Source organism: Heloderma suspectum, chromosome 1, assembly GCF_057233095.1.
Source record: "Heloderma suspectum isolate Gila_16-S chromosome 1, 16-S_ref, whole genome shotgun sequence".
NCBI lineage: Eukaryota > Metazoa > Chordata > Lepidosauria > Squamata > Helodermatidae > Heloderma > Heloderma suspectum.
In genome coordinates this window covers 14193280-14221149 of record NC_139458.1, presented here as the reverse complement: position 1 = coordinate 14221149, position 27870 = coordinate 14193280, and the positions used below count along the sequence as shown (strand labels likewise).

The window sequence follows — 27870 nt, the reverse complement described above, 5'->3', positions numbered from 1 at the left end:
TTCTCATGCAACCTTTTAGGCAATACAGGAAAAAGGAATACACCATAACATACTGTACCTCCCAAACAAGTGCTGTTGATGGAGGGGCTCTGTTGCTTTGGGGTGCATTATTATTACTATTTGCTGGCATATATCACGGATTATTTGCAGCCTATGGGCACTGGGCAGTTTACAGGGGGTGGGGGGAACCTGCAGTTCTTCCATAGGCTATCTGAAAATGGAATCACTTTGGCCTGGTGGTCCATCCATGTCCTCCCCGACCCCCGATCTAGAGCGGCAGCAAATGGCGCTTCATCTCAAGAAATAGAAACACTGTTTTAAAAAGAAAAAAAATGATCAACATGCAGTGCTAGACTAATGACCTCATCTGCATAATCAAGAAAACTTGCCCCCCAGCAATCATATGAAATAAGAAAGTGGGAAGGGAGAAACAAAACTCTGGAACATCAGAGCCCAACAGAGCACCAGAAACAGCTGCAAATAAGTGAGTCAGGTGCCCCAGTAGAAACAGAGTCTCTCTTTTCAGTTACGTCTTTCTTCCCCATGGATGCGTAAGTATTAGAAATCTTAGTCAATTAATCATATCAGTTTTAATTGATCAATAAAATCTGCATATATTTGCATATGGAGAAAAAAATCATTCTGAAGCAAGAAGCATAATTTGTTTTTAGATACTGAATGCATGATTCAAATAGTATGCAGCTTCTTGGAAGAGGTATTCCTCCATTCTTTCTGACAAGTTGAGGAGGCCTCTTTTAAGGTGGTGCTTGGCCTCAGCACTTTTTAAGAAGACCTTGTATTCAACATAAATGTAATAAAAAATGACCAACCAATTCAAATCAGTCAAAATGTTTTAACCAATTAATCTGACAGAACAGAGCTATCACCCAACACTGTACCTCTAAAAAAATATCTGAGCAAACAATTTTAATGGAAATCAGTACATCTATGGGGAAGAGCTATAGCTCAGTGGTAGAGCAGCTGTTTTGCATGTTCAGTCCTCAGCATCTCCAGGCAGAGGTGTGAAAGGGCCCGGGCTTAAAATGTGGAGAGCTGTTGCCACCCAGAGTAGATAAAACTGAGCAATCAGGACCAAAAGCCTGACTGAGCAAAAGTCACCATCCTATGTTCCAGGGGTAGCAATCCTATGGCCCTAGACAGTGTCTGGGGGACTCTAGGACAGTTCAGATTCCTGGATCCGAGGTCGGAGTAGTGCTTCGACCTTGGACCCAGGAGTCCACCCTCCCCTCACAGGCAGCGCACAGAGAACTGCACTGGCTGCCTCTCCAAGGTCACAAAAGCGACTTCAGAGGGAAGGTAAAAGGGGCATTCCCCTGGGAGGGGAGGGGAGGGGAGGAGACCTGAGAGGCTGGCTTATGAGGAATCCTCCATTTTCCCCAGCCTCTTTCCCTCCCCCTCCCCGATGCCTCTGCTAGATGGGTGAAAATGCCCATCTAGCTAAAATGCAGAGAGGGAGGAGCATGGAGGCAAAGATCGCCCCCTCCTTTCCTCCCACTCTGCATGGGATGGCCATAAGCCTTGAGTTCGGAGGCTTAAGATTGAGCCCTAAGTCTGTTCACAAGCTACGCTATTTTAAAGCAGTGTGTTTTTCAAAACTATCTACTTTTAAGGACTCCCTTTCCACATCATTGTCAGCCAAGAGACCTCTGCATATCACAGAGGGTCCTAGGTAGTGTTCCATGGCACACAGTCAGTTGTCATGTGGTGGGGGGGGGGCATTGCCCAGGTTTCATTATGTGCAAGAGCACATCCAAATTCTTCCTTGGAGCTGAGCCCAGCAAAGGAAGATCTTTCAAGGAAGCTTCTCCACCATTGCTGATCTTCTCGTGAAGGAACCCCTGGTGAGCTTCCAGGTTTCCCCACAACACAGACTAAAAACCACTGGGGAAAACCAATGTTTTAAAGGTCTCTTCCAGCCTTTCCCAACTGGGTGTCATGCTGTTTGGGAATGATATGCGTCCCAGTCCAACACATCTGGAGGGCACCAGGTTGGGGAAAGGTGGTCCATACAATGAGTATACTGGGTAGCACACTCAGAGTATATTGGCCTTTGGGTTCTAGGTTATGCTCTTTCATGCCCTCTGCAACATTGTTTCCTGTTTTATGCCTATAGTCAGAGCCAGGTGCCCAACCCATAAGTCAAATTTCCCCTGCATCCCTATAGCACTCTGGCAGCAGGAAGCACCAAAGGGGATGTCATTAGGGATGGTGCAGGCACCAGGAATCTGGTGGAACCCCCCCCCCCGCCGACACCCCCGACACCCACTCACTGAGCCCGCACTCACCCAAGCGGCCTCATCAAGCTCCGCGGTCACCACTTTTTGAAAAACAAAATGGTAATCGCAAAAATGCGCATTTTTGTGAAAGTGCATATTTGCGTATGCGCAAAAATGCACATTTTTGCAAGTGGGGGCAGGGGCGGGGGTGGGTTCGCACATCCCTAGATAGCATCACAGTAATGATGAGAATAGTGTGGGTGTTCTGACGGAGGAGTCACTGCTAACCGGAAGTGTTTTAACCACACATTAGATAGGCGTGACATCACTGACGAGACAGGTGCACCTATGTCTTCCTGATGGAACCAGGATCTATAAGAAGTCTCCCGTCTGTCATGGAAAGCTTAGAGGACATACCAGCCAGGGAGCTAGACAAGAACTGAATTGTCTCTCTCCAAAAAAGAACCGATGCAGGGAACCCTTGAGTCCATCCAGGTCCTCTCCTACAGGCTGGGCTGGCCAGGTTCTAGCCCTCCAGATACTGTTGGATTGCAACCCCAACCTGCCCTAGCCAGCATAGTCAATGGCAAAAGGTTATGGGTGTCGCAGTCCAACATCTGGAGGACCAGAACTTGCCCACCCCTGCTAAAGGCTCAGGATTAGGCAACCTGATGTCCTCCAGATGTTTTGGACCTCAACTCCCATAATCCCTAACAAGTGACCATGCTAGTTAGGGCTTATGGGTGTTGTAATTCAAAACATCTGGAGGGTACCAAGTTGCCCACCACTGCATATAGCTCCTAAAGCCAGCTTTGCAGATGCTGCCTGCCCCAGACTACATTCCTCCCTCTTTTGGCTTTTATCAAATACTCCATTTTTAAACATGTTTTCTTCCCCTTCCCTGCCAAATATCCTCTTTCAAACTCCATCTCGGTTATTGCAATCAGATAAGTAATTAGGGCTCCAGCGAACATTCTTGGCATGAAAAGGTGGAAGGGAAGGAACTGAAATGTATCCCAAAAGAGAACACCCCTCCCTCAAAGTGCACCTTTGTCATGACGGCTTTGCCGTCCACAGTCCCATCTTCCTCCTAGCAACAAGTGATGCCACTGCACTGCCAATTAGATCGGGCTACGTGATGACACCGTCAAGGACAAATAAAACCTTACTTCCTCATGAGGACACGGAGATGACATTTGCCGCTGGATCTCAGTACTGATCAGATTATAACTTGCTGCTCTCTCTTTGCCAGCTGCCCGGCTGTTATTTCAAGAGATTCCCAGCAGTGACAGGGGGGGAAAGAAGTGCAAAGTCAAACATAATAACTGTGTTAGTAAAGAGCATTAGATGTCCAGTTATAACATAAACTGATGACAAGTGCTAGGGAGACAACCTCCACCTTTGGGGCCTGGGAGAGAGACAACCTGGACACATGCCACTGGAGCCATCGGGGCTCCCTTCCATTAGCACTCCAGGAGTGTATGCCACCGGCATACCTGCTGGGACTTGAACTCTTTCATCTCCTGCCAGTGACTGAGCTCCTCCTCTCCACTACTGTTCTGACCCATGGAGAGCCAGCCAATCATCTCCTTGCGCTTGATACTGCGGCGGTTGTAGATGGAGATCATCAGCGTGACGTCCGACAGCTGGAACAAGGCGACCTGGAAGACGAAAGTCTCTTTGTAGATGGGGTTGGGCTGTCCCCGGCGGACGGACGTCTTGCAGCGGGACATCTCCTGGCCCACTGAGTTGAGGAGGCAGAGCTTCCCGTAAGTGTCTGCGGGCAAAATGGACATGGAAAAAAGAGAAAATATTATTTTGCTTTTTAGAGCATGCAAATGAGGGAAAGGTTAGCCTCAGGCCAGCTGCCTATTTGTATTCCTACCCTACCCTAAAGGGGTGTTGTGAAAATAAAAGAGGGCACATATACTGCCTTCAGCTGACTGGAAGAACAGCACGATACACATTTGGAAACCATAAAGAGAATTAACATTAATGTTTTAGAAATATATAACCTACATGTTTCTCCTGGAGCACCCTGCATCCATGACACGAGCTGCAGCCCCTCTACATTCTCATTAAAGTGTGGGGCTCCTTTTCCCTATGAGCTGCTTTTCTACGTACTTTTGCTCTCCCAAAGACCGTGGTGTGAAATTTCACTGCAAGTGTGAAAACATTTGAATGGTTCAGAAGCAAGGAGATCCTACTTCTCTTCAAGCGGTTCTTTCTTCTCTCACTGCTCAGGGTGCATTCATTCATGTACTGAGAGTAGGAAGCAGACATTTTCATACATCTTCTAAGATGTGTGCATGTCTCTGTGTGTGCATCGGCGTGTCACAGAGATGGACATTTGGGATAAGGTGACCTGAGTTCTCGATTGCTAATTTATTTATATTTATTGTAGGGTTTTATTCGGGGGGGGGGTGTTCTCAGCTTACCTTCTCCCCAGGCAAGATGCCCTCAGAGGACCCCCTTAAGGTATGAGGAGTGGATCCTAGACCCCTTCCATAGTCCACCTACGTTCTACCACCACGGTTGCTCACTCATCTGCCTGCCCGTGTTCTCCTTCACCCTCAGATTCCAAGTATTTAGACACCGCTCCTCATTCCTTAATCCCAGGGTGATTTACAATGAAGCAACACAGCAAGAAAACATACTTCTCATGGAAGCAAATTTCGGACAATTGTTCTCTTCTTGAAAAATCTCTCCTTCTCCTAGGTATTCAGGAGTATATGATAAGTGTTTAATCGATCCTGGAATGTCTTATGGTTATGGTTGCTTATTTTTGAGATTGTTTGTTTGAAGTTGTTTTAGATATATGTTTCTTTGGTGTATATTGTCTGTTCATGTGTTTTTTATGTAAATGATTTTTAATCTCTGTATATTGTATTTTTTAATGTTTTTAATCCCCGGGAGAGAGCAGAGGACAGGAAGGCCTGGCGTGCTGTGGTCCATGGGGTCACGAAGAGTCGGACACGACTGAACGACTGAACAACAAAAAAACCGCCCAGAGAGCTCTGGCTATTGGGCAGTATAGAAATGTAATAGAGAAGAAGAAGAAGAAGAAGAAGAAGAAGAAGAAGAAGAAGAAGAAGAAGAAGAAGAAGAGGAGGAGGAGGAGGAGGAGGAGGAGGAGGAGGAGGAGGAAGGCAGGGTTGCTGTAACAAAGCCTGAGACTCTCTGCTTTAAAGGTGAAAGGTGTGCCAGTGACTGAAGCCCATAAATAACCGTATTCTCCACCCCCACCCCATTTTAACAGCAACTTTAAAATAAATCTGCTTGCCAAGACTCTGCAATGTATTCTGTGCAGGATGCTTGGCTCAACCTTATGTACAATTAATACACTGACTTTCTGCCTGATGCTTCCTTGTAAAGGAGTGACCGGGAAAGTTGCAGTCTGGGAGAGAGGAGTTCTGCAGCACAGTGCAATAGCTGGTGACTCAGAAGTCACCGTCTGGAGCTCAAGAGCAGGCCCATGGCTTGCTTAGTATGACACGAGAAGCCAGCCCCTCGTGCTGCTGACGCAGCTGACTCGCCCAGGGTGTGATATGCCAAAGCAAAGAAACAAACAACAGAGCATAAACTAAAGGGAGGAAACAGATCAGCCGTATGTGATGTGTTGTGGAAATGGGATTTGCTTGGCAGGACTGAGACCGAAGCTCAGCTGACAAGAGCTGCTAAATTCATTTCACTATCAGCACTGTGGCAGGGCACCACCTGTGTTTGCCCTGCTCCACCGAAGGCACCAGGAAACCTGGCCAGAAAAAGGTGGGGCCATAGCTAAGTAGTAGACCACATCTCTGCCCCCCGCACCCCGTTGATTATGTAGATTAATCAGAAATGCCGATTTATCAGAATTTGGGATACCACCACTGTAAGGAACACAATATGGGGCTTTATAGAAAGGCCAGATGGCAAACTGGTATAGTTCAGACTAGCACGTTTACCATTATATAGTTCACAGTCAAGAGTTCAGATTTCACAATGCCTTTACAGAGGCTGAAAAAGCATTTGGTTTACTGTAACGATTAGTTGCGGCGAATAGAAATTTGGCACGTCGTGTCTTCTGTGCTTCTAGTCCTTGCGATGACTTTGCCACGTTACACATTTCTCATGATTCACATCAAGGGTTAAACAAACACTGTTTCTTTAAGAGGCTGTCCTTTATTTTAAGCCAGATCTGCATTGCCATTCTTTGTCTTCTGTGCTCCCTCACATATTATTGCTATTGTGTTTGTCTAATGGGGCTAATATGCTGCTGATATAATCATGATCATGCAAGGCTGCAATTATCACGCAAGATTAAATTCTCCTCCTCCTAAAAAGCTGTGATGCCTGGGCTGTGGTCCCCCCTCCCCCGGCCCTTCTTTTGGCAGAACCTTCCCTTCGCCCCTTAATTAGTGACCTTGTTGCATTGTTATGTGAATTCTTCATTTTTGTTGCCTGTATTATGAACTTTATTTCAAAATAAAATCCCACGTTAAAAAAACACACAGACACAAAGTATTCTTAACAATAATTTTTCCCCAAGCTGCCACATGCAGAATTTAGCATTGCGAGAAACGTGAAGTCACTCACCCTGATCCAGACTTCACTTGAACCAATGAATGGGATGGCCACTTAGGGCGCAATCCTATGGGGGTAGGCAGCCGCCTCCAAACTCGGAGGCGGCCACCTATCCAATGCAGGGCAGGAGAAGCACAGCGGTGATTGTTCCCTCCGCACTTCTCCTGCCCTGCATTTGTGGCTAGATAGCCAATTTTGGTACAACACAAAGAATGTGTTGTACCGGCATTTCCACCTTCCCCACCCTGGAACACTCTGTTTTGGCTGCTCTGTGCTCCTCTTCCAAGCGCGGAGCACGGGACTGTTCCTCGCTGCCTGCAAGGCAGCGCGGAAGTGGGGGAAGGTTGGTTCTCAGGGAACCGACCTTGGCACACAGGCTCCAAGGTCGGTTCCCAGAAAACTACATATCCTATGGCCATCTAGTCACTGATTAGCAGCCAAAGCGTTGCTCCCTCCCACATTTTCGATAAAGGAAAAATGCATCACCAAAACAGAGGACAAAAGCGGACAGAGATGTGCATAAAATGTGCATATGCTAATTGTATGTATAGATACCAATTTAGAAATCATTGCTATATTTCAAACAGAAATGCAATACACCTCACCATAGTGGGTGACCTGTGGGCTTGCTGCCAGTCAGCTGTCCAGGCACTAACTGTGGATGCGCAAGTTCAAGGCCCCCGGACTTTTCCCTCAAGGCCCCCAATGCTTTCCTTTCTGATGGTTCTTTATCTTTTAGCCGGACTTGGATTGGACAGCCCTTCAAATAGAAGATGCTTTCAAATAGAGGATTGTCCTCTGTAAAGTAGGACACGTGGCTAACCTACTAAGGAACAGTGAAGACATGCACACAGAAAAGTCCCTGTGGCTACAAGAAAGCACTGAATAGGGAGAAATGTATTTGGCAGCACGCATTACATTGATGAAAGATGGGGAACCCTCCCTGATGAAGAGTTTTCTTTACAACTGAGCTATACTGAAAGGGGAGTGAGGGTTCTCTAGCCATGCCCTCTTTTCCATATTTAGGCACTGTTTGCCATGTAGATTAGCAGCTTGGGCCAGTCTTTCTCTTTTTCAGCCTAATCCTACCTCACAGGGTTGTTGTTAGGATACAGGTGGTAAGAGAGAACTATGTACGTCACCTTAAGCTCCTTGAAGGAAGGGCAGAACAACAACAACAAATAAAATAACAATACATCATAATACATCATCATTATAATAATAATTATTATTAGAAGCTTGGGTTGGGACACAAAACTAGGCCATGGGTCAGCAGAAGGTAGATTATACACTGGGGTCACTACTGTCATTTTCTTTCTTGTGACATTTTTCCCCCTAAAGGAAGTGAAAGCTGAAAGATGGAGTTGATTGGAGAGAGATAAGGAGAAAGTGGGAGGGGCAGAGAGAGAAAAACAAAAGCAAAAAGACTATTCATCCTATAGAATAGCAGCATTCTCTCTCTTGCTGTCTAACCTAACTCACACAATTGCTGCGAGGATGCAATTGTGTTGGAGGGGAGCAAAAAAAAAAAAAGAGAGAAGCGGGTGCTATGTAGTAAGTTGGGGATAAAAGCCGGGCCGAAGTTCCGAAACAGGTTGAAGACTACTGGATCAGCCCATATGGTTCAGGGTTATCGTGTACCAGAAGAAGAGAGCAAGGGGCACCATGCCTCAGGTATGCTCCCAAGGCAAGGGAGACGATCTCTCTCAAAACAGTAGAAAAATCAGACAACCTGCGAGCAAGTTACCACCACCTCAGCGCCAGTCACCAGTCAGACTGTTCCAAGCAGCTCACAGGTAGAGGAAAATGGCAGCCTGATCTCTGCTGCCCTGTAGCCATCAGCCCAGCAGGATCAGGTGATTCAAGGAGCCAATAGGCTTCCATCTGGTCCTATATAACAACTAGGGATGTATGGGAAGTTTGCCTCAGTTCATTTCTGATCAGGATTTACCCAGTTCGCGCCTTCCAGGTAGGGATGTCAGAGAATTCCGCCAAGGATCTCGGTGAGGCCGAATGCCAGTGCATTCGGCCCCCCGAAATCCATGGCGGAACGAAGCCCCCCTGCCTCACGAAAGGCGCATAAACGGGATACCTACCTGCTGCCGGTCCATGGCCGCCATTCGCTTCATCACTATAGCCGTGATAGGCTACGTAAATACTTACGAAGCCTATCACGGCTAATGCAGGGACACCATTTGCGTCCCTGCGGAAGCCATGATAAGCTGAGTAAATATTTACGTAGCCTATCACGGCAAAAAAAAGGGAACACAAATGGCAGCACCTACGGCGGCCGCCATTTGCATTCCCTTTTGGGGGGGGGCGTGATAGCCTACGTAAATATTTACATAGGCTATTACGGAAAAAAAAGGGGGGGACGCAAATGGCGGTCGCCGTAGCCGGCACCATTTGCGTTAGCTATTTTTGGGGGGGGGGGGTTGCTACGTAAATATTTACGTAGCTTATCATGCCAAAATACAGGGACGCAAATGGCGGCGGCTACGGCAGCCGCCATTTGTGTCCCTGCAGGCTGCCCAGCGGACGGATGTCCGGCTGCGGGCGGCCCTGGCTGGCGGCTCTGCGGAATCTCCACGGAGCGGAGCCAGAGAGAATTTCAGGGGGAGGTCGGAGCGCCTCCCCCCACCGCGAATATCACCCTTCGAAAAGGTAACTGACTTTTGTACATCCCTCCTTCCAGGCTAAACATGGATTCAAACACAATCTATGACTGACGTCCGTTCGTGACTGCACTTGCAGTGTGATTTGTGGACCAAAACAAATGTGCTTGACAGCATGCACACATTTGAAAAATGCACATGAAAAGATACTTCTGAAAAATATACACAACTATCCTTTAATCAATGGGAGAAGAATGCGTACATTTCAAAGATGTGCTGAACAGATAAGCACATTTCGTAAAATATGCACGAAAATATGCACAGATTTTATTTATTTATTTCTATACTGCCTAATAGCCGAAGCTCTCTTGGTGGTTCACAAAAATTAAAACCACAGAGTGCAGGATAAAACAATATAAAGTCTGAATTTTCATGCAAAAAGAAAGAAAAACAAAGCTCGCGATTTGATATGGACCTGAATCCGAATGAGCTTCAAGATGGAATTCAGAGAACTTTGGGGAACTTGAGTTTTGCTGATTCGCACACAACTGAACCTGGCCTGGCTACTCAGCAGTCTAAGCCCCTCGCTGTTCCCTGAAGGCTGAGCTGCTACAGACAGCCTGGAAGCCCTGTCTGAGCTGACTGAACCAGCAGCAGCGTAGGAGGCCTCACCAAAAACTAGACCCGGAGCGCAAGTTCTCCAGCTCAGACTTCATGCCATCAAGAGTGGGAGGCAGCGCCTGGAAAGCAGCAGAGAAGAGGTTCTGCGCTATTGGAAGGACATAGGACTGTATTCCTATTGTTAGGAGAGCTGAATGTGTGTTTTTTTTAAGGCTTAGCTTCCCATGAGTGTACATGTTTATTTTGACTGGAGGCAGAGGTGGGACAAACAGGTGTTACAGGGTTTTCAGAAAAAACTGCAAAGCCTGTTTAGGCCAGAGGTGAAAGTGGGATGTGTACACACCACAAGCAGCATTTGCCTTCCACTGTCTTTTTTTAAAAAAAAAACTCTCCACCTTTACTGATTTGTTAAATGTGTACCACAAATTTCCATAACCTGCTCAAGGTGATTCGATCCAAACCCCAGAGCCAGTTCCCAGTTGAAACCCCACACCTGCCAGGCTTGGAGGTTCTGCCTGAACTGCTGAATGGCAGGGCAAGGCTTTCACTTACCAGGAGGCCTGTTAATCGCAAGATTCCGGAAATGGCTGCCTTTGATCATCTCTACTGACAGCCGCCCTGTCGTAGCGTTGTAGGACAGCCCTACCAGCAGCTCCGGGACCCCTCCGTGTGACAGGGACTGGGTTGAAGAAGCGCTGTCACTCTGAGAGATGCCCGAGAGACTGATCTGGGAGCCTCCACTCTGTGGGGGGGGGCAGGGGGGGGGAGGAGATAAAGAGCAGAGAGAAAGTTAGCTGGAGGGGGAAACGGAGAACAGAGAGTGAGTGAGCGAGTGAATACTTAATGGAACTGACTTCTTCTGTTTTATACATGCTGGAAGATCTAATGAGACAGAATAATTTCAAATTCTAGAACAGCAGCCATGTTGTTCTGTTGGAGCTAGGGATGTTGGAGAATTTCTCCACGAATCTCTGGGAGGCCAAATGCCAACGCATTCGGCCCCCCGAAATTGGTGGGGAAATTCTCCGACACCCCCCCGACTCCCCCCAGGGATGGGACTTACCTCATGCGAATGTCCCTGGCGGCAGCGGGTCCCGGCGGCGGTGCGGCGGCGGTGCAGCAGCGGCCGGTCTTCTGACCGGCTGCCGCCACCGCCATTTCAAAGTAAAAAAAAAAAAAGAACGTGATAGGCTACGTAAAGATTTACGTAGCTTATCACAGCTGAGTGGGGGGGGGGGGAACCGCGCGTATGCAAATGGCAGCGTCCATGGGTGCCGCCATTTGCGTTCCTTATTTTGGCCCAGGTAGTCTACGTAAATATTTACATAGACTACGGCGAAAATAAGGGCAATGCAAATAGCGATTGTTTTCACCGTAGTCTACGTAAATATTTACATAGACTACCTGGGCCCAAATAAGGAACGCAAATGGCGGCACCCATGGGCGCCGCCATTTGCATACACGCTTTTTTTTTCTTTTCTTTCAAAGTCAGCCATGATAGGCTACGTAAAGATTTACGTAGCCTATCACGGCTGACTTTGAAAATCTAGCCGTGATAGGCTACATAAATCTTTACGTAGCCTATCACTTTTTTTTTACTTTACTTTTTTCTTTCGCAGCCGGAGAGGCGGGGCGCTCCCTCCCGGCCAGAATTTTGGCGGGGAGGGACGGGGCGCCTCCCCAACCGCCAAGAATTTCGGGGGGAGAAACGGAGCGCCTCCCCCCCCCCGAAAAAAGCTGCAGGACCAGGTAAGGGACTTTCGTTCATCCCTAGTTGGAGCTGACATAATGATAGGGATGGGCAAACAAGCCATGTTCGAGACTGCAAGGATTCTCCAAATATCATCTCTTGGTTCATCTCATGCTCAATTCCCATTCATGTTGGCGACCGCCGCTCACTCTGTGCAAACGGGAAATGTGTGCAAATCGAGCAGCAATCGAACGGGAGATTTGCGCAACATTCCTCAAATCTGCGTAAATTTCCTAATTTGCACAACTATCCTCTATGGGCTAAAGCTAGGGATGTCTGTCGCAGGGAAATCTGGCCCTTTTGGGCCAGATCCCCGCAACACTGACTCAGCTCACATATGTGAGCTGAGCTGCAGGTTAGTTCCCCAAAATTCTGGGAACTGGGGGGGGGGGATATTTGCACAAATACCCATTTCTGCAAAAATGTGGCTGTAAGTAGCACGATTTGCACAAAATTGTAGCTGTACGGGTGCAATTTTGAGCAAATTACGCTATTTACAGCCACATTTTTGCACAAACTTTGAGGAAAAGCTGCATGTGGCCAGATCTGTGCACTATTGCCATGGGCCCTGCGTGGCACATTAGAAAATACCCTCCCACATCTGTACCCACAGCAGTTAATATACAACATCTCCACAAACAGCATAACTGTGCTGGAGAACACAGGAAGAGGTTGCCTGCAATGGACAAGAGCTCCTTTTGCTCTTTCTGCTTGGGTATTGCAGAGTTTAATCCTTTGCCTTCTCTCCCTGCACCCCTCTGCTCTACCTGTACTCAGAGGTTCACCATTTTCGGGTGGCCTTCGCAGCCACCCAAAGGATGCTGCCCTTGCTCTTGCTGGCTTAGGCCAGCTTTCCCCAACCAGGTAACCTCTTGATGTGTCAGGCAAAAAGTTCTGTTGAGGAGTGGCATGCCTGGACCCGCCTCCCCAAACACTTGCGTGCCTGGACCCGCCACCCCAAACACTTGCGTGCCTGGACCCGCCTCCCCAAACACTTGCATGCCTGGACCCACCTCCCCAAACACTTGCGTGATGCCTCACTTATTTCCTCAAAGTCCCCCCTCAAAACCCACTTTGCCTGTGGAGTCTTTGGCGCAGCCCCCAGGTTCCCGTGCCCCACTGAGCCTTAAACTACGTCCAAGTACACGGAGCTGAAACGCCCCTGTGTTGCTTCCCTGTTTACCCTTCCATCCCTCCACTCCTTCCTCTCTTGTTTCCCTGGCGTTGAATTTTAGACTGTAAGTACCTCAGGGCAGGGACCTATCCTGTTGTACTTTGTAAAGCACCATGCGCACAGATGGTGCTATGGTATGGATAAAGACGGTAAGTGCTATTTTCATTATGAAATGGTTTTTGGCAGGCGTCTGCTCTAAACTGCACGTGTGGACATGCCTTAAGCCTAGGTAAGTACAGCCTGGTTAAGAGACACCGATGACCAACAGTGGCTTGACTGGCACAGCACAGGTGCATGGCTGCATCCTCCTCCTTCGGATTCTTGACACCAGTGGTGTGGGCCAACCTAGGCCCCGCAGTTTTCCCCACCACATCTGTGCCTCCCTCCCCTCTTGCCCTGGAGAAGGGAAGCAATTCAACAACATGGGTATTGCCCCAGCTCCAGTGGACTTACACACAAGTTGCTTCTTGGCTCCAGAACCAGCGTGACCTTCATTTCCCCCTCCTGGTTGAGGTTGCTGAGATAAAACAACTGCTCCCCCATCATCCTCTCCTTGATCATTTTGCGCACGGAGTACAGGCGGAATCGGAGGGCGCAGCTGCTCAGCTCCTCCGGGGCCAACTTGGTGAAGGTCCTCTTGTCCTTGAACACTGGGTTGGGGCCTCTCTGGACACTTGTCTTCCCCCGCTGCTTCTTGCTGGGCATCAGGACTGTGTGCACCTGCCAGGAGCTCACCCCACTGCGGTCCTTGTCGGGGATTCCCTTCGCCTCCAGGACAGTCACCAGCAGCTTTTGGCTCGAGGGCTTGTAATCGAAGATGACGTCTAGGTCTCCACATTTGGAGATGGGATCACTGGGCTGAGGATGAGCCGGGAGGGCACTTGCTCCTTCGTGTTCCTCGAAGGAGAAGAAATATAACACGTTAGTGAAGGAGGGTGGGGAATGTAAATGTGATGGCAGCCCGCAGGGTAATAGCTAAAAGCTGGAAAACTGCAGAACTTCTAACATGGAAATCTATCTTGGTAAATGGAGCTGTGGCAAACAGCCATGGCAGGAAAATTGATGTACCAAGTGAAATTTGCTAAAGGCAAAGGCAAAATATCTGATTTTTATAAAATATGGCATGATTGTATTTCATATACAAGTCCTGGACATACGCAGCAATATTTGACAAAGCCTGGAAAAGAGACAAAGGGTGATCGGAAGCCCCCAAACTTAGAGGTGTCCAATCATCCAATGCAGGGTGGGAGGAACAGCAGAGGTGATCTCCACCTCCCCAACCACCTGCCCTGCACATTTTGCTAGCCTGGAATAAGCTAATAAGCCCATCTAGGAAGGGTGGTTCAGAGCGGGAAGGAAGGAGTCTCACAAGGTTCAGGTTAACTCATATCCTGGCCTCTCCAGTCTCCTCCCCACCCTGCCCACTGGAACGCCCCCTTTTCTGAGGCTCCGAGGTTGCTCTTCCAACCTTGGAGAGGCAGCTGGCGCGGTTCTTATTTATTTATTTATTATTGCATTTCTATCCCGCCTTTTTTCCTCTTGCAAGGGACTCAAGGCGGCTTACATTACCCTCCTCCTCCTCTCCATTTTATCCTCACAACAACAACCCTGTGAGGTAGGTTGGGCTGAGTGCGTGACTGGCCCAAAGTCACCCAGTGAGCTTCCATGGCCGAGTGGGGACTAGAACCCGGATCTCCCAGCTCCCAGTCCAACACTCTTGCCACTACACCACACTGGCTCTTCCCACGCCGGCTACAAGGGGTCAGGGGAGGGACTCAGATCTCTGACTCCACCTTCTGAAGTCAGAGTGCGGTCTCCAACCTTGAAGGGGGGAATCTGGCCTATGCTATGGTCCCTGGGACACTCACCCAGGCACCATAGGATGATTCTCTAACAGGGACATCCTATGGTCCCTGGGAAAGCATCATAGGATAGGTCGGAGTTCCCCTCTTGATGCCGTACACACTCCTATGGCTTCTGGAGAGTGACTCTGTGACCCAATGTCTTCCCCCACTCTTTCCCCAGGCCCCTCACAGCTGCCACAGAAAGAACCGCAGAGGCTGCTTCCCAAGATCAGAAAAGCCACCTCAGATGACCGCATAGGGGTCAAAAGGGGGGCATTCCAGTGGATGAGGAAGAGAGAGGGGAGGCTCTCCAGCTGTGGCTCCAGCACTACAACCTCACTAGATGGGCTCAGAGGTCTGTCTAGAGGAAAAAATAACAAAGGGGGACAGCGAGGTGAAAATCGCCTCTGTCACTCCTCCTGGCTTCCTGGCGGCAGCCTGGCAGTGCATAGGATTCTCAGAAGCCATCAAGATCAGAGGCTTCCATTTAAGTGGCAGCCATCCAGTAAGACTGCACCCTAAATATAATTTGTTATTATGAAGAACCATAAACAAAACCTCCAAGCAGCCACCTATATTTTTCTCTGTAAAGTAAAAATTAAAAGGGGAGGGGGGAACGTTAAATGTACTAGCTTCTGTCGATCACTAGATTTAAATCTGATGTACTTTTTTCTTCATTTGTTTGGCTTTGTATTTGGAAAAAAAAATTAGGAAAAAACAGATGGAAAATAAAAATAAAAAAGGAAGAAATTGCTATAGCTCAATGATTCTAAAAAGTCGTCATACTGCAGTCTACAACTGGAAGCTGCAGGGATTTGGGAGGCCAAGGGGAGAAAGTCTAGCAAAGGGCAAGGATTTGCTCTCTTCTGTTGGTGTAACAATGGGGAAACAGAGGCCAAGCAGGATCAGGAGTACAACGGGAGAGGAGGGGTGGTGGGAAAAGATACTGAGAAGCTTGGGTAGAGGAGGCACAGGTTTGAGGGAAATAAGGGTGGATACAATGGCAGTTGAGGAATGGAAGGGCCATTCCCTTTTCAGGTGAAAGGAGCCAGGGCAAAACCCTACATCAGGCATACCCAGTTTAGGGACTGGAGGGCTGGGTGGTGTTGTGTAAGGAAGGGACATGCAAGCGTAAGGAGAACACACTTCATTAATGTGTAATGTGAGAGACGCATGAGTATTAAAGTTACAACAGGTTTGGGGGCTGAGTCCTGAACTTTAATACTCATGCATCTCTCACACATTCTGCGTTAATGAAGAGTGTTACTACTGCTGCAAAAAGAGACTGGAATATTGGCATGCCTGTTCTGGAATATTGGCATGCCTGTTCTGGATCCTTTGACCTTTTGTAGATGCTTCCATGCGTGGTCACTTTTCCTACAAGGCATTTGTACAGCAGAGAAGTATCCCATGACATGGAAATTGCAGCATGGGAAGCTCGGCTAATTCCCAGCCAGCTGTGCTAATTTGCAGCTAGCATCCCTCTTTTATGACTTCAGCCTAAGTGAAGGTATAAGCACACACTTTCTACCTTGCCTTTGAGTTGCCCATGAGAATGTTTGTGCTGAAAAGTCACAGGCAACCTTTTCCTACGTACTAACCAGTGGGTCTTGTGGGTAGACCTTTCTGCATTTGGGCAAAACATTTATTTTAATGGATCAAAACCACAGCGGAGGGAAGAAGAGAGAGACAAACAGAGACAGACAGGTGATCAGCTTCCTCGGGGTGCGTGCGTGTAGTTTCTGTCCAAAGGTGCTTTTTAATCTCAAGACTAGAAAGCGTTGCTATAGAGACTGCTCCTTTCTATTTGAACATGAGCATGCAATGAAAGAACAGGATATTCAGGGAGCAAGCCAGAACTAAAAGATTTTACTAACACTGCTGCTTTTTAATCTTGTTCATTGTTCTAAGTAATTTGAATTGCTATATTAGGAACATAGGAAGCTGCCTTACATTGACCTGATTTGCATGACACAATAAGCCACAGCAGGTTGTGAGCCATGTTTGTTCTGCGTGGCTTGTCATGTCATGCAAACCTGGCACCACAACATCAGTGTGGTTTGTTAACCACTGACAAGTTATGCTGAGAACCTGTGGCTTGTCGTTGGGTTGTTTGCTCTCAGTGTGGCTTGCCATGTCACCCGAACCTGCCAGAGTAGCTTGGGATGACACAAAATTGGCCGGGATTGTGGCTTGAGATGGCACAAAATTGGGCGGGATAGCTATCTTGTAACTGTGCATTTAGTTTCTTTTTCCTAGGTGCAGAACTTGGCATTTATCCCTATTAAATGTCATTCTGTTGTTTTCAGCCCAGTGCTCCAGTCTAGCAAGATCACTTTGAATTTTGTTTCTGTCTTCCAAAGACAGAATTCCTCTCCCGTTCCTACATCTTGAAATGACACTTCAGAATTACCTCCTCCAGTTCGGTGCTTCCTCTGAGAGCGAACTGATTTTTAAATTATTATTATTATTATTATTATTATTATTATTTTCTCCTGCTGCATTTGTGCAAGTCCACAGGATCAAATGACTGCTTCAGTGTGTATTGCTTTTTCTTTTACTTACATGCTTGCTTAGAACAGTTGTTTTGTAACTTGCCCCAGCCGAAATCAGCTTCAGACTGCCACAGTAATTACACCCACCCCAAACAGCCTTCATTTTTGGCTCCCCGCACACCCTGCCTGTCCAATAAATTCAAGTCTGATCTGGCCTGAACAACCACATAGCCCAGTTAAAACAGAATGGGCAAATAGAAGCATTTGAGTTCCACTGACTTCAGTGGGTTTATGGTTACTTCACTGAGCTGCCAAATTATTACAACATCGATGCCCCAATCCGGCAATTGTCAAAAGCTAGTCTGGGTGTGCAAACCAGCCCTGGATCCATCCCACTAGCCAAGGGATAGAAAAAAGAAGAGTTGGACCCTCTAAAAACAACTGAAGTCTTGTGGCACCATCACAACTAACAAATCTGTTGTATCATTCTCCCCCAACCTGGTACCCTCCAGATGTGTTGGACTACAAATCCCATGAACATAGGCCATGTTGGCTGGAGCTGACAAGAGTTGTAGTCCAACACATCTGGAATGCACTTGGTCGGGGAAGGCTAAGCTTTCGTGGACTGGGGTCTATTTCATAAGACGTAGGTAGTGTTATCCTGAATATACATACATGGATGTGGGTGAGAATTATAAACAGTGAGACCAGAGGGAAATGAAACGCAGAAAGTACAGACAGTGACAGTCAGGTTATTAACAGTGGCCAGTCACAAAAGAGTTCTGCCCTCTGTGTACATACAATGATGGTAACTGGATGCCACCAGTCTGGCACAAGACCATGCATCACCGCCTTCTCTCTCTCCCCCAACCTCCTGTGGCCAGCTCCTCTCTGCCACCCCGGTTGCCCCCCTCCCCCTCAATGCCTCGCTCTGAGGGGTCCTTCCTGAGAGCAAGACACTATGGGCAAGGTGGCCTTGAGCTGCCCTGGACCTCACTTCCAGCTTCCATTTGAATACCATTATATGTAGGGCAAGAGCATACTGGGGAACATAGGGAAAGGAACTTGTGAAGACTGTAGTCTTCACAAGTGTGCAAGAAGTGCATTAATTAGTTAATTAATTAATTAATGCGGAACATGGGGGGTGCTCTATACCAAAATCCCTATGATGTCCCATCTTATTGGGGGACGGGGGAAAGAGACGACTGGTTGCTGTGTACATCTGAGAACTGGAGGCATCACTATGGTTTCACTTTGCCACTCCTTGGCGTAAAGATTTTGGATTTGGGCTGTGAGGGGTTCCCTCCTTCAGCCACAGGTATCAGCAGGACAGGGATCAGAGAACCACGTTCCTGGTTGGAGTCACACAGCACTTGGCACAACCCCATTCTATTTTATAGGGTTCCCCCCACCCCACTAGAAATATTGGCTGAATATATTATTTACCAAGGCTGGGCATGCTGGATATTTCTCTTCCAAAAACAATGTCCTTTGTTTGAGGCCAGGGGAAAAGATGTGATAAAAGTTAGATTTAGCTGAATGTGGCCTTCAGAACAATGCACTCCCAATACCAGAACTGAATTTATATGTGTATGAGAGGATGAAAGAAACATGTAAGTACCGAGAGAGGAAAGGAGGAAGTGGGGGCAATGTCAGTCTGACAAAGCAGGCAATTAGGGGAATGGCCCTGAAATGGTATTTGCAGCTGCACTGCCAAAGTGCAGTTTTTATTTCTGAATAGGTGGGTGTTCGAATGGAGTTCAGAGATACCAGAGTATTTTTAGAATGTCAGAATAGCAGATTCAGCCTTTTATTTCAGCCAGACAGAAGCTACTCAGAAAAGGCAGATCGAGATCCAGGAGAATGCAGCATCGTGCAGCAACTTTGCTGCTTTTGTACCGCCCGGTTCTGGCATCATGCTGCCACTCCAACTTAGTTTGTTGGTGTGGGAACAAGAGACAAGGTCAAGCGCTCCTTCCTCCCTCTTGTGTGCCTGGCTTCAGAGGATTTCCTGGCTGGTACCAAGCCTCCGAACCAGGAAACTGGCTTAAGTGCTGCTTATAAACCAGGATTACAAACCACAGTTTGATCCCGGTTTGCAAACCAGTATTCTAAGTGGCACCTAAACCTATGGGTCATTTCTTAAAAAAAAAAAAACATACACTGAGGATGAGGCAGCATTCAACTGGCATGTATTGATTTACACAGAATGCCTTGTTTTTAAGATTTCTTAAAGATTAAAAACAACAACAACAACAACATCCTACAAAAACCCAACATCCTACAGCTCATAATAGAAGGGTAGGTATTTTAATGGGGTGGGTTGAGGTTGGGGGTGGCATTCAGAGCGGGCAGTGCCTTGGGCCACGGTGGGGTGCTGGACTATCAAATGCCTGAGAGGGACCAGGAGTCTCCCAGAGGGACCAGGAGTCTGTGGCCAGGAGTGCAGATATCCCTGTTGGAGGCAGAACAGTGACACGGAGCAGCGCCCCAAACCATTATCCTCAGAGAATTGCAACTCCTCATCCTCAGAAGAGGCTCCTGAATCAGTAAGAGAAGACTCAGCCACAGAAAAGCATAGTGAAGCTTCTGTCTCCCCAGGACCCAGTTCTCCAGAGGAACCCTGGGAGATGGCTCCCCTGCATCCAAAGGAGGCTCCATTAATGTCCTCAGAATCTGGGGACTTGGACCATGAAAACTAGCATGCCACAATCAGTCCCACGATGCTACAGCATGAGGTTGCTAAAGCAAACCAGGGTCTCTAAGGCTCAAAGCCTCAGTCAAGGTCAAGGCAGAGCAAACCAGCCTAAATGCTACTAACCTCCTATTTATGCCTCAGTCTTGCTCTGGTCTTCGTTGGAGCAACATACACGGAACTTTCCATGGTGCTGATCTCTTTCTGCCTTATTTCCTGAGAAACCTGGGCCAACCTGATCCCTGCTCTAGATCTCATCCCTAGCAGGACCTTGCAACCCAAACTACATCTCAGAGCATCACCAGAAGTCACATCCTAACATGGTACAAACAATTAGCTGTGAGACAAAAAGAGAGGCTGGGATGATCCAGGGGCTGCCTTGCTTGGGACTGCCAGATATGTAACAATTCTCATATGTGCCCAATTGTCAAGGAACTCAGCACATTTGAAATCCATTTCATTGGCGATGCCAGGGAGTGAACCTGGGACCTTGTGTATGCAAAGTCTGTTCTCTACTGCTGAACTACGGCCCCCTACTCAGAAAAACAATGTAGGGGTAACACTAGAACAATGATGATATTTAGGGAGAGCGGCTACAAACAGGGCACGGATGGACCACTGCCATAGCAAGCAACATTATTTTGCTTGGTATTCTAAGTCTACTGGCAAGGTTATATGGGGATTTTTTTTTTAATTTTTGCTAACTGGCCTATTTCATAATAACTGACAGCCAAAGGAATGGGAGAGGAGAAGCAGCTGCAGCTGCAGAATTTGTAGAGCCTTAAAAAATCTCATTTCCCAATCCCCTTTGTAGCAATCACTACAACACCCTCCTTATATCTAAATTCATTGTAAATTCTGGCCAGCAAAACTGTCCTCTTAGGATTACTACCTGAATCAGACTGGCAGAAGTCTCATTTGATAAGAGGACTGCATTTTGTAGCAGAGAACACACTGGGTTCTAAGTCCTAATTTCCCCTCTCAGTTCCCTATTAGGACAATGGGAACAATACTGACCCACCTCACAGGGCTGTTGAGGAGAAAAACCAGAAAAAGATTGCAGCCCATTTTAAAGACCATATTGGCACTACAAACACATATTTAGATGTGTTCTGGCTATATGGTCCGCCCTAATTATTTCAGGGGATTGTAGTTTGGTGATAGTGCTAAGAATGCCCTGCTAAAGATGCTTAGGGAGCAATCCTATGGCCGCTAGTCAGTGGCTAGATGGCCACAGGATACGTCAGTTTCCAGGAACCGACCTCGGAGCCCATGCTCTGAGGTTGGTTCCCTGAGAACTGAACTTCCCCTCCTCCCGCGCTGCCTCGCATGCAGCTCGGGAAGGCCCCGCGCTCTGGGCTCGGAAGCAGGGAAGGTGGAAATGCCAGTACGACACATCCTATGTGTCATCTGGCAGCTGCTTCCCGTGCTCCGCCCTCCTGTATCTAGGCAGCTGAAATCAGCTGTCTAGCCGCAAATGCAGGGCAGCTGAAACACAGAAGGGATGATCCCCTCCACACTTCTCCTGCCCTGCATTGGATAGGGGTCGCCTCCAAGTTCAGAGGCGGCTGCCTATCCCAATAGGATTGTACCTTTAGCCTCCCACACAGAAATACAGTTTACAGTATTCAGAGGACAGAGGTGCACAACCTTAGGCCCAGAGGCCAAATCCGCCCCTCCAAAGGTCTCAATACGGCTCTCCAGGGGCCCTAGAAGACCATGCCCCCTTCCCCTGGGCCCACCCCACTGCCCCCGACCATCCCTTTTTCCTAGTTTTTGAGCAGTTTCTCCCCATTCTAAAAGGCTGAAAGGCTCCTGCCCTGAAAGGCAGCCAAGAAATGTTTTAAATTAATTAAATAAATACGGCTTAGTTACTGGCAGTACGAGCTTTATATGCTGGTGTTTTTGTAATTTTGGGCCACGATCCTTTTGCCATCTGCCCCGCCCACCAATGGAATGTGGCCCCTGAGAGCTTCTCCAAAACGGGATTTGGCCCTCGGGCTGAAAGAGGTTCTGAGCCCCTGCCCTGGGAGGAGGGGCACGAAACCATTTTGGGTGGTCTGCAGTGTGGACATGCCGGGGTAGTACTATTGCTCACGTCCCTGAGCAGCTAGTGCCACCCGGCTGACTTCCTGGAAGGCTTCAAACCATTCAGCCAGTATGCATCGAGCTGACATTTGAAGACCAAGGGAATACCAATTTGGGGGTATCTTGAATCCCTCTTAGGACACAGGTGCCTGGCTGTAAGGTGCCCAGGCCCCCTGTGTGACTTCAGAGAAGCTAAGCCAATGGCAGCCAGAGGAACCAGGCCCCGCCCCCTGTTCCCTTCTCTGCTCTGATGTCAGTCAATGGCATCTCGAGAGGTACAGCAGGCAGAGAGGCTGGAGGACAAAGAGGAGTCTGCAAGTGTGAAGACAGTGCTGGGTCCACGTTTTGGGGGGCCCTTGGGCAAGACACCCTCAGTGGCCCCTCCCTCAGGGAGTCCACCTTCTCACTGCCATTGTCACCCGCTGCTATCGCTCCTCATCCCCTTTCTCATCATTGCTGCCACTTGCTTGCTTGGCAGGCAGAGAGCCAGGGAGCAAGCGGGCCGTGGCATCTCCTGCTCCTCCTTCTCACCACCACCGTTGCCTGGGCCAGAGCGAGAGGCAGGTGAGCAAGCCAGTTGCAGTGGTGAAGAGGAGGAGCAGCTCCCGGGGGGCTCTTGTCGGTGGGCCCCTGCTGGGGTGTGGGCCCTCAGCAGTGACCTGAGCATGCCTACCCTTGACTCTGGCCCTGCGTAAAGAGGCCAGAGGACAAAGAGGTGAGTGCAATGCTACTGGGGGCTGTAAGCCACTGTCCTCTTGTATTCAGGAAAGTGCCAGGCACACTGAAGGCATAATAATAATAACAGCAACAGCAACAGCAACAACCCAAAAGCATTCACATATGGTCTTTCCATAGTTGCCAGTATGAAATCTCTTGGACACAATCTCCTGTGACTCACAAAATGGGCTCAGGCAACGCCCTCAGCCTGATGGCTGATAAAATGCTAGAAATCATTTAAGAAGGATGCAGACAAGCTGGAGAGGGTTCAGAGGAGGGCAACAAAGATGATCAGGGGATTGGAAACAAAGCCCTATGAGGAGAGACTGAAAGAACTGGGCATGTTTAGCCTTGAGAAGGGAAGACTGAGGGGAGATAGGATAGCGCTCTTCAAGTCCTTGAAAGGTTGTCACAGAGAGAAAGGCCAGGATCTCTTCTCGATCATCCCAGAGTGCAGGACACGGAATAATGGGCTAAAGTGACAGGAAGCCAGATTCCGGCTGAACATCAGGAAAAACTTCCTGACTATCAGAGCAACACGACAATGGAACCAATGACCTAGAGAGGTGGTGGGCTCTCCCACGCTGGAGGCATTCAAGACGAAGCTGGAGAGCCATCTGTCAGGGATGCTCTGACCTGGATTCCTGCATTGAGCAGGGAGTTGGGACTCGATGGCCTTGTAGGCCCCTTCCAAGCCTATTATTCTATGAGTCTATGATTCTATAAGGGCACAGATAGTGAAGTATTGGGATGCTCTTACATTAACTAACTCCATTAATTATATATCCTAGAAGTGGTGCAGCTAGGTCCTTGTAGACCCTGGACTTAATGGTCTTATGGGAGGCACCTTTAAATGGTCATGTGCATTGCTTGAGTGGTGAAGCACACAACTCACCTTTCTCTTCTCGCCCCCGCCCCACTTCCATGCTTTACAACAGGTTCTGCATTTCCTGACAAGCTAGAACAACAATAAAACTGCTCACAAACACTGATTTAAAACAAATGAACAAACCTCTGAGCATGTGCAGTTTTGCATTTTAGATTCACTTGAATCATAGCACCATCATGACTTCAGCAATACAATGGAGCTTGCTTCTGCAGCCCTGATGCCTGCAGCACCAGCCGCTCCCTGGTTGGTCATTTGCCAGGGAGGGGGAGGCTGGGCTGGGGGCCTTGGACCTCCGCCCCAAGTTCCAGGCCTAGCTGTATCACTGTATCCTAACATTAACATGGTAAACACAAAGGCGACCATCTCAGAGGAGACCTCAGGGAATCAAACACACCCTTCCATAAAACACACCCTTGTGTAAAATAGAACAACTATTTTATCTTACCTCCGGACTCCAAGCAGACGAGCTGTCAGTGGCGTCATTCCCTTCGAATCCTTGGTTGCTAAAAGCTGTCTCCATTTCCAAGCTCCCTTCTGTTTCTTGCCGGCTGAGGCTGGGTGTCGCACTAACCTCCATGTCAGGGTCTTTGGGATGCCCAGAGCCCCTGCTCTCCGAGGCAGTTCTCGCATCGAGGGATAGATGGTCATCTTCATGATAAGAGAGGTTGTCTTGGTAACTCAGTTGACTGAACCCATCCAGATCTAGCACATTTTAAACAGGAGGGGGGGGAATCATTTTGGGGAGAGGATTAATATCAGCAATTCCTTTACCCTTCTATATGTGCATATGTATGTATTAATCTGCTGCAGTCTGTAAGTGATCATCACGTATGAGAAACTTGTGAATTCCCAGGCACTGACTGCAGTAAGTAAAAATGCCCCGTTCCAGCTGCACTGCAAGAAATGGGTCGAGCAATCCTGCGGGTCTCTTCACACATTAAATATTTAGCTATAAAGCTGGTGGGGGGCGGGGGAGTATTCTGAAGCAGACATCTAAAAAGGTAGTGCAAAATCACCTACATAATCCTTCCCCAACCTGGTGCCCTCCAGTTGTCTTGGAGTACAACTCCAATCATCTCCCCATGGTGCCATGTTGGGCAAGGGTGACATATGGGTGCATCAGTCCGAAGCCTGGGATTGGATGTGAGCAGCCCCACACTGTGGAAGATGCGTTTGCTGCATGTACCTCAGTGTTTTCCCACCATGAATGGATCTTTAAGCACATCCAAGCATACATGCATAACATTCTGTTTCTTTAAATCAGGGGATGGACAAAAGGTAATTTGGGATCTACTGGTAGATCTCTGGTTGATTTCCATGGATCAGCAAAGGTTTTGCCTCCCAACTGTCTAACAAGAGCAACAACTAAAAGATCTTTTTTCTCCTCAGTTAGGTTGCTTAAAAAGACCACTTGGCAGAAAAACAGAGTGGGTTTTGTACAATTCCTAGGCTGTGCGTGTGCTCAGACACTCCATGTATGTCTACCTGCCTGAACTACTCTTTTGCACCTGGCTCTGGTTGGTGGGCCTCAGCATCCTAGCCAAAAATAAAGTAGATCCTACAAGCTGTGGCCTGCCCACCCCTACTAAGGGTGCAATCCTATGCATGTTTAGACAGAAGAAAGTCCTACAACTCCCAGCATTCAGATGACAAAGAAAAGGCAGAGGTGCTCAATTCCTACTTTGGCTCAGTCTTCTCCCAAAAGAGGGACTATGACCTCCCTGCCAAAGGTGAAGTACAGGCTGAAGGGGCAGGATTGCAGCTTGAGATCGATAGGCATATGGTCAAGGAACACCTAATTACTTTGAATGAGTTCAAATCTCCAAGGCCAGATGAACTGCATCCTCGAGTAATAAATGACCTAGGGAGGTGGTGGGCTCTCCCACACTGGAGGCATTCAAGATGAGGCTGGACAGCCACCTGCCAGAGATGCTTTGACCTGGATTCCTGCATTGAGAAGGGGTTGGACTCGATGGTCTTGTAGGCCCCTTCCAACCCTACTATCCTATGGTTCTATAATTCTACCTTTGTTTTGATTAGTCAAGTGGGTCAACAAAGATGATTGGCATTTGGAAGTTCCATAGGGAAAATGATTGGCCAGAAGATACTTAAAAGGTCAGAGAGGAATCTGTTAAGAGACTATTAGGGACAGTGGGAGTATGGAGCTGGTAGCTGTGGAGAGCAGGAGACCTGGCTGTGAGGTTGTGGTGATACTTTAGGCAGGCAGCAAAGCCCAGCGCCAGGGAGATCCAGTCAGAGGTCTGAGCAGAAGGAGCTGCAGCAGATGATCCCTGTTACAGTATCATCATCCCCAAAGCCAGAGGCTTTGGGGCTGAAGGCATGGGCAACATAGCTTATTAGCAGGGAAGACATTCTCATTAGATATGGCAACCAAGGATAGTCATTTAAGAATGTTTAAACATTCCCACCCATCCTATAATTTGAACGCTGTCCCCTTGTGTATACAGATCCCTTAGGGAGCAATCCTATAGCCTCTGGACAGAGTCTGGGGGGCCATAGGATAATACAGATTGCTGGATCTGAAGTCGGAGGCAATGTTCTGACTGTGGATCCAGGAATCTTGTGCTTCCCTTCCCCTCCCCCCTCGCAGCCAGAGCGGAGAGAATCACGTCAGCAACCTCGGAGAGGGGGTAAAGGGGGCATGCCAATGGGAAGGGACTGGGGATACAACATATCCCGAGGCCTCCACAGCCTCCTTCCCTCCCGCCCCAACATGCCCCAGCTAGATGGGCAAAAAAGCACATGTAGCTAAAATGAGGAGTGGGAGATGCACAGAGGCAAAGATTACTGCATTGCTCCTCCCACTCCAAATAGGATGCCCGTAAGCCTCTGAACTGGGAGGCTTACAGGCATCACCACAGGATTGCACCCTTAATAAACCTCTTAGTTTTGTTCATCTTGTCTCTAGAGAGTGGTGGTGTCAATCCCATAAAAAACCAACAAGAGGGTAAGGCAGAAATAATGTAAAAAAAAACACAGTGGACAGAAGATATTCTCAAGTGCTTGAAAACGCATTAATAAGCCCAATGTGTTTCGGAAAGATATTTACTTCCCCAGGAGCCACTCAATTTCCTCCAGGTATCTGTTGAAAAATCTTACTGATACTTCCTCTGTTTCGAACTACAGAGGAAGTACCTGTAAGATTTTTCAAAATAGACATGGAAAAGACGAGTGGCCCTGAGGAAGGAAATCTCTTTCCGAAACATCTCAGGTTTATTAAAGCATTTTCAGGCTCTTGAGAATCTTTTCTCTCCCGTTTTTTGGATGTCAGTCCCATGCCTGTGTCTTAGTTACCAGGTTACTGAGGTATATACGATACAAAGGGTTTATTTTGGTGGTGGTGATTTTAGGATTAAGGGTTGTTATAACTGAGATGGCCTTTTGAGACCCAAATCTCAAAGTATTCAAAAAGGCAATTGCAGCAGAAAACCTATGGCCACAGTTTGGGAGACATTAGTGAAGGGTGGTCCTTCCACAGGCTTACACCAACAAGTAAGAGTATGCAGGATTGCAGTGGTATATCCTGCCCCCAGTTCTGAAGACTCTGAGTCCCACTGAAATCGAACGGGAATCAGCATACAAAACAGATTGTAGCTCAAAATTAGCAAGTACGTGTGTGATACACATTTGGAACATATCAGAGCCAGTGGGCTGAAAGGCAGGTTTTAAAATTTAAAATTTAAATTTAAATAAATAAATAAAATGCCACAGGCTTTCAGACTAGAAGTGGTTCTCTGGAGAGGAGTCATATTACACATATCCCACATATTGCGTCCCCACAGCATACCACGTGCCTTGCAGATTTGGTCTGCAGCCAGATCATCATTTAAGCTTCAAATGTAACAGGTTATTAAAAAATGCAGTTCAAGGGATTCTACTAGGTAGCTAAGGCTGCAATCCTATACCCTCTTACCTAGGAATAAGCCCCAATGAAATACACTAGACTAACCATGGAGTAGAAATGTATAGGATTGTGCTGTAAATCCTGTAGTTCTTGTGGGGGGGGGGGTACAACTGGAAAATCCTAGGGTTCCCTTGGAAGCTTATTACAAGGTTTCCCAGTGAGAAATTCAAACATGGTAAACTAGCTTTCCTGAAAGATTTCCCCTTGCAATTCACAGCCACTGGGGAGTGTTGAGGCACATTTCCAGGGTGCAT

At 47.9% G+C, this 27870-nt stretch overlaps 1 protein-coding gene across 2 annotated transcripts in view; it reads right to left on the bottom strand.

Moving 5' to 3' along the window:
* Positions 1-575: 575 nt before the first annotated feature.
* Positions 576-27870, bottom strand: part of SYT16 (synaptotagmin 16) — a 122628-nt gene continuing 95333 nt past the window's right edge. For both annotated transcript variants that reach the window (XM_084836649.1, XM_084836640.1), the window contains 4 exons: positions 24137-24393; positions 13417-13860; positions 10592-10781; positions 576-4014 (listed from right to left, as the gene is read on the bottom strand). In XM_084836649.1, coding sequence (XP_084692775.1) covers positions 3701-4014; positions 10592-10781; positions 13417-13860; positions 24137-24393 — 1205 coding nt within the window. In that variant the 3' untranslated portion in view covers positions 576-3700. The remainder of the gene's footprint in view (positions 4015-10591; positions 10782-13416; positions 13861-24136; positions 24394-27870) is intronic.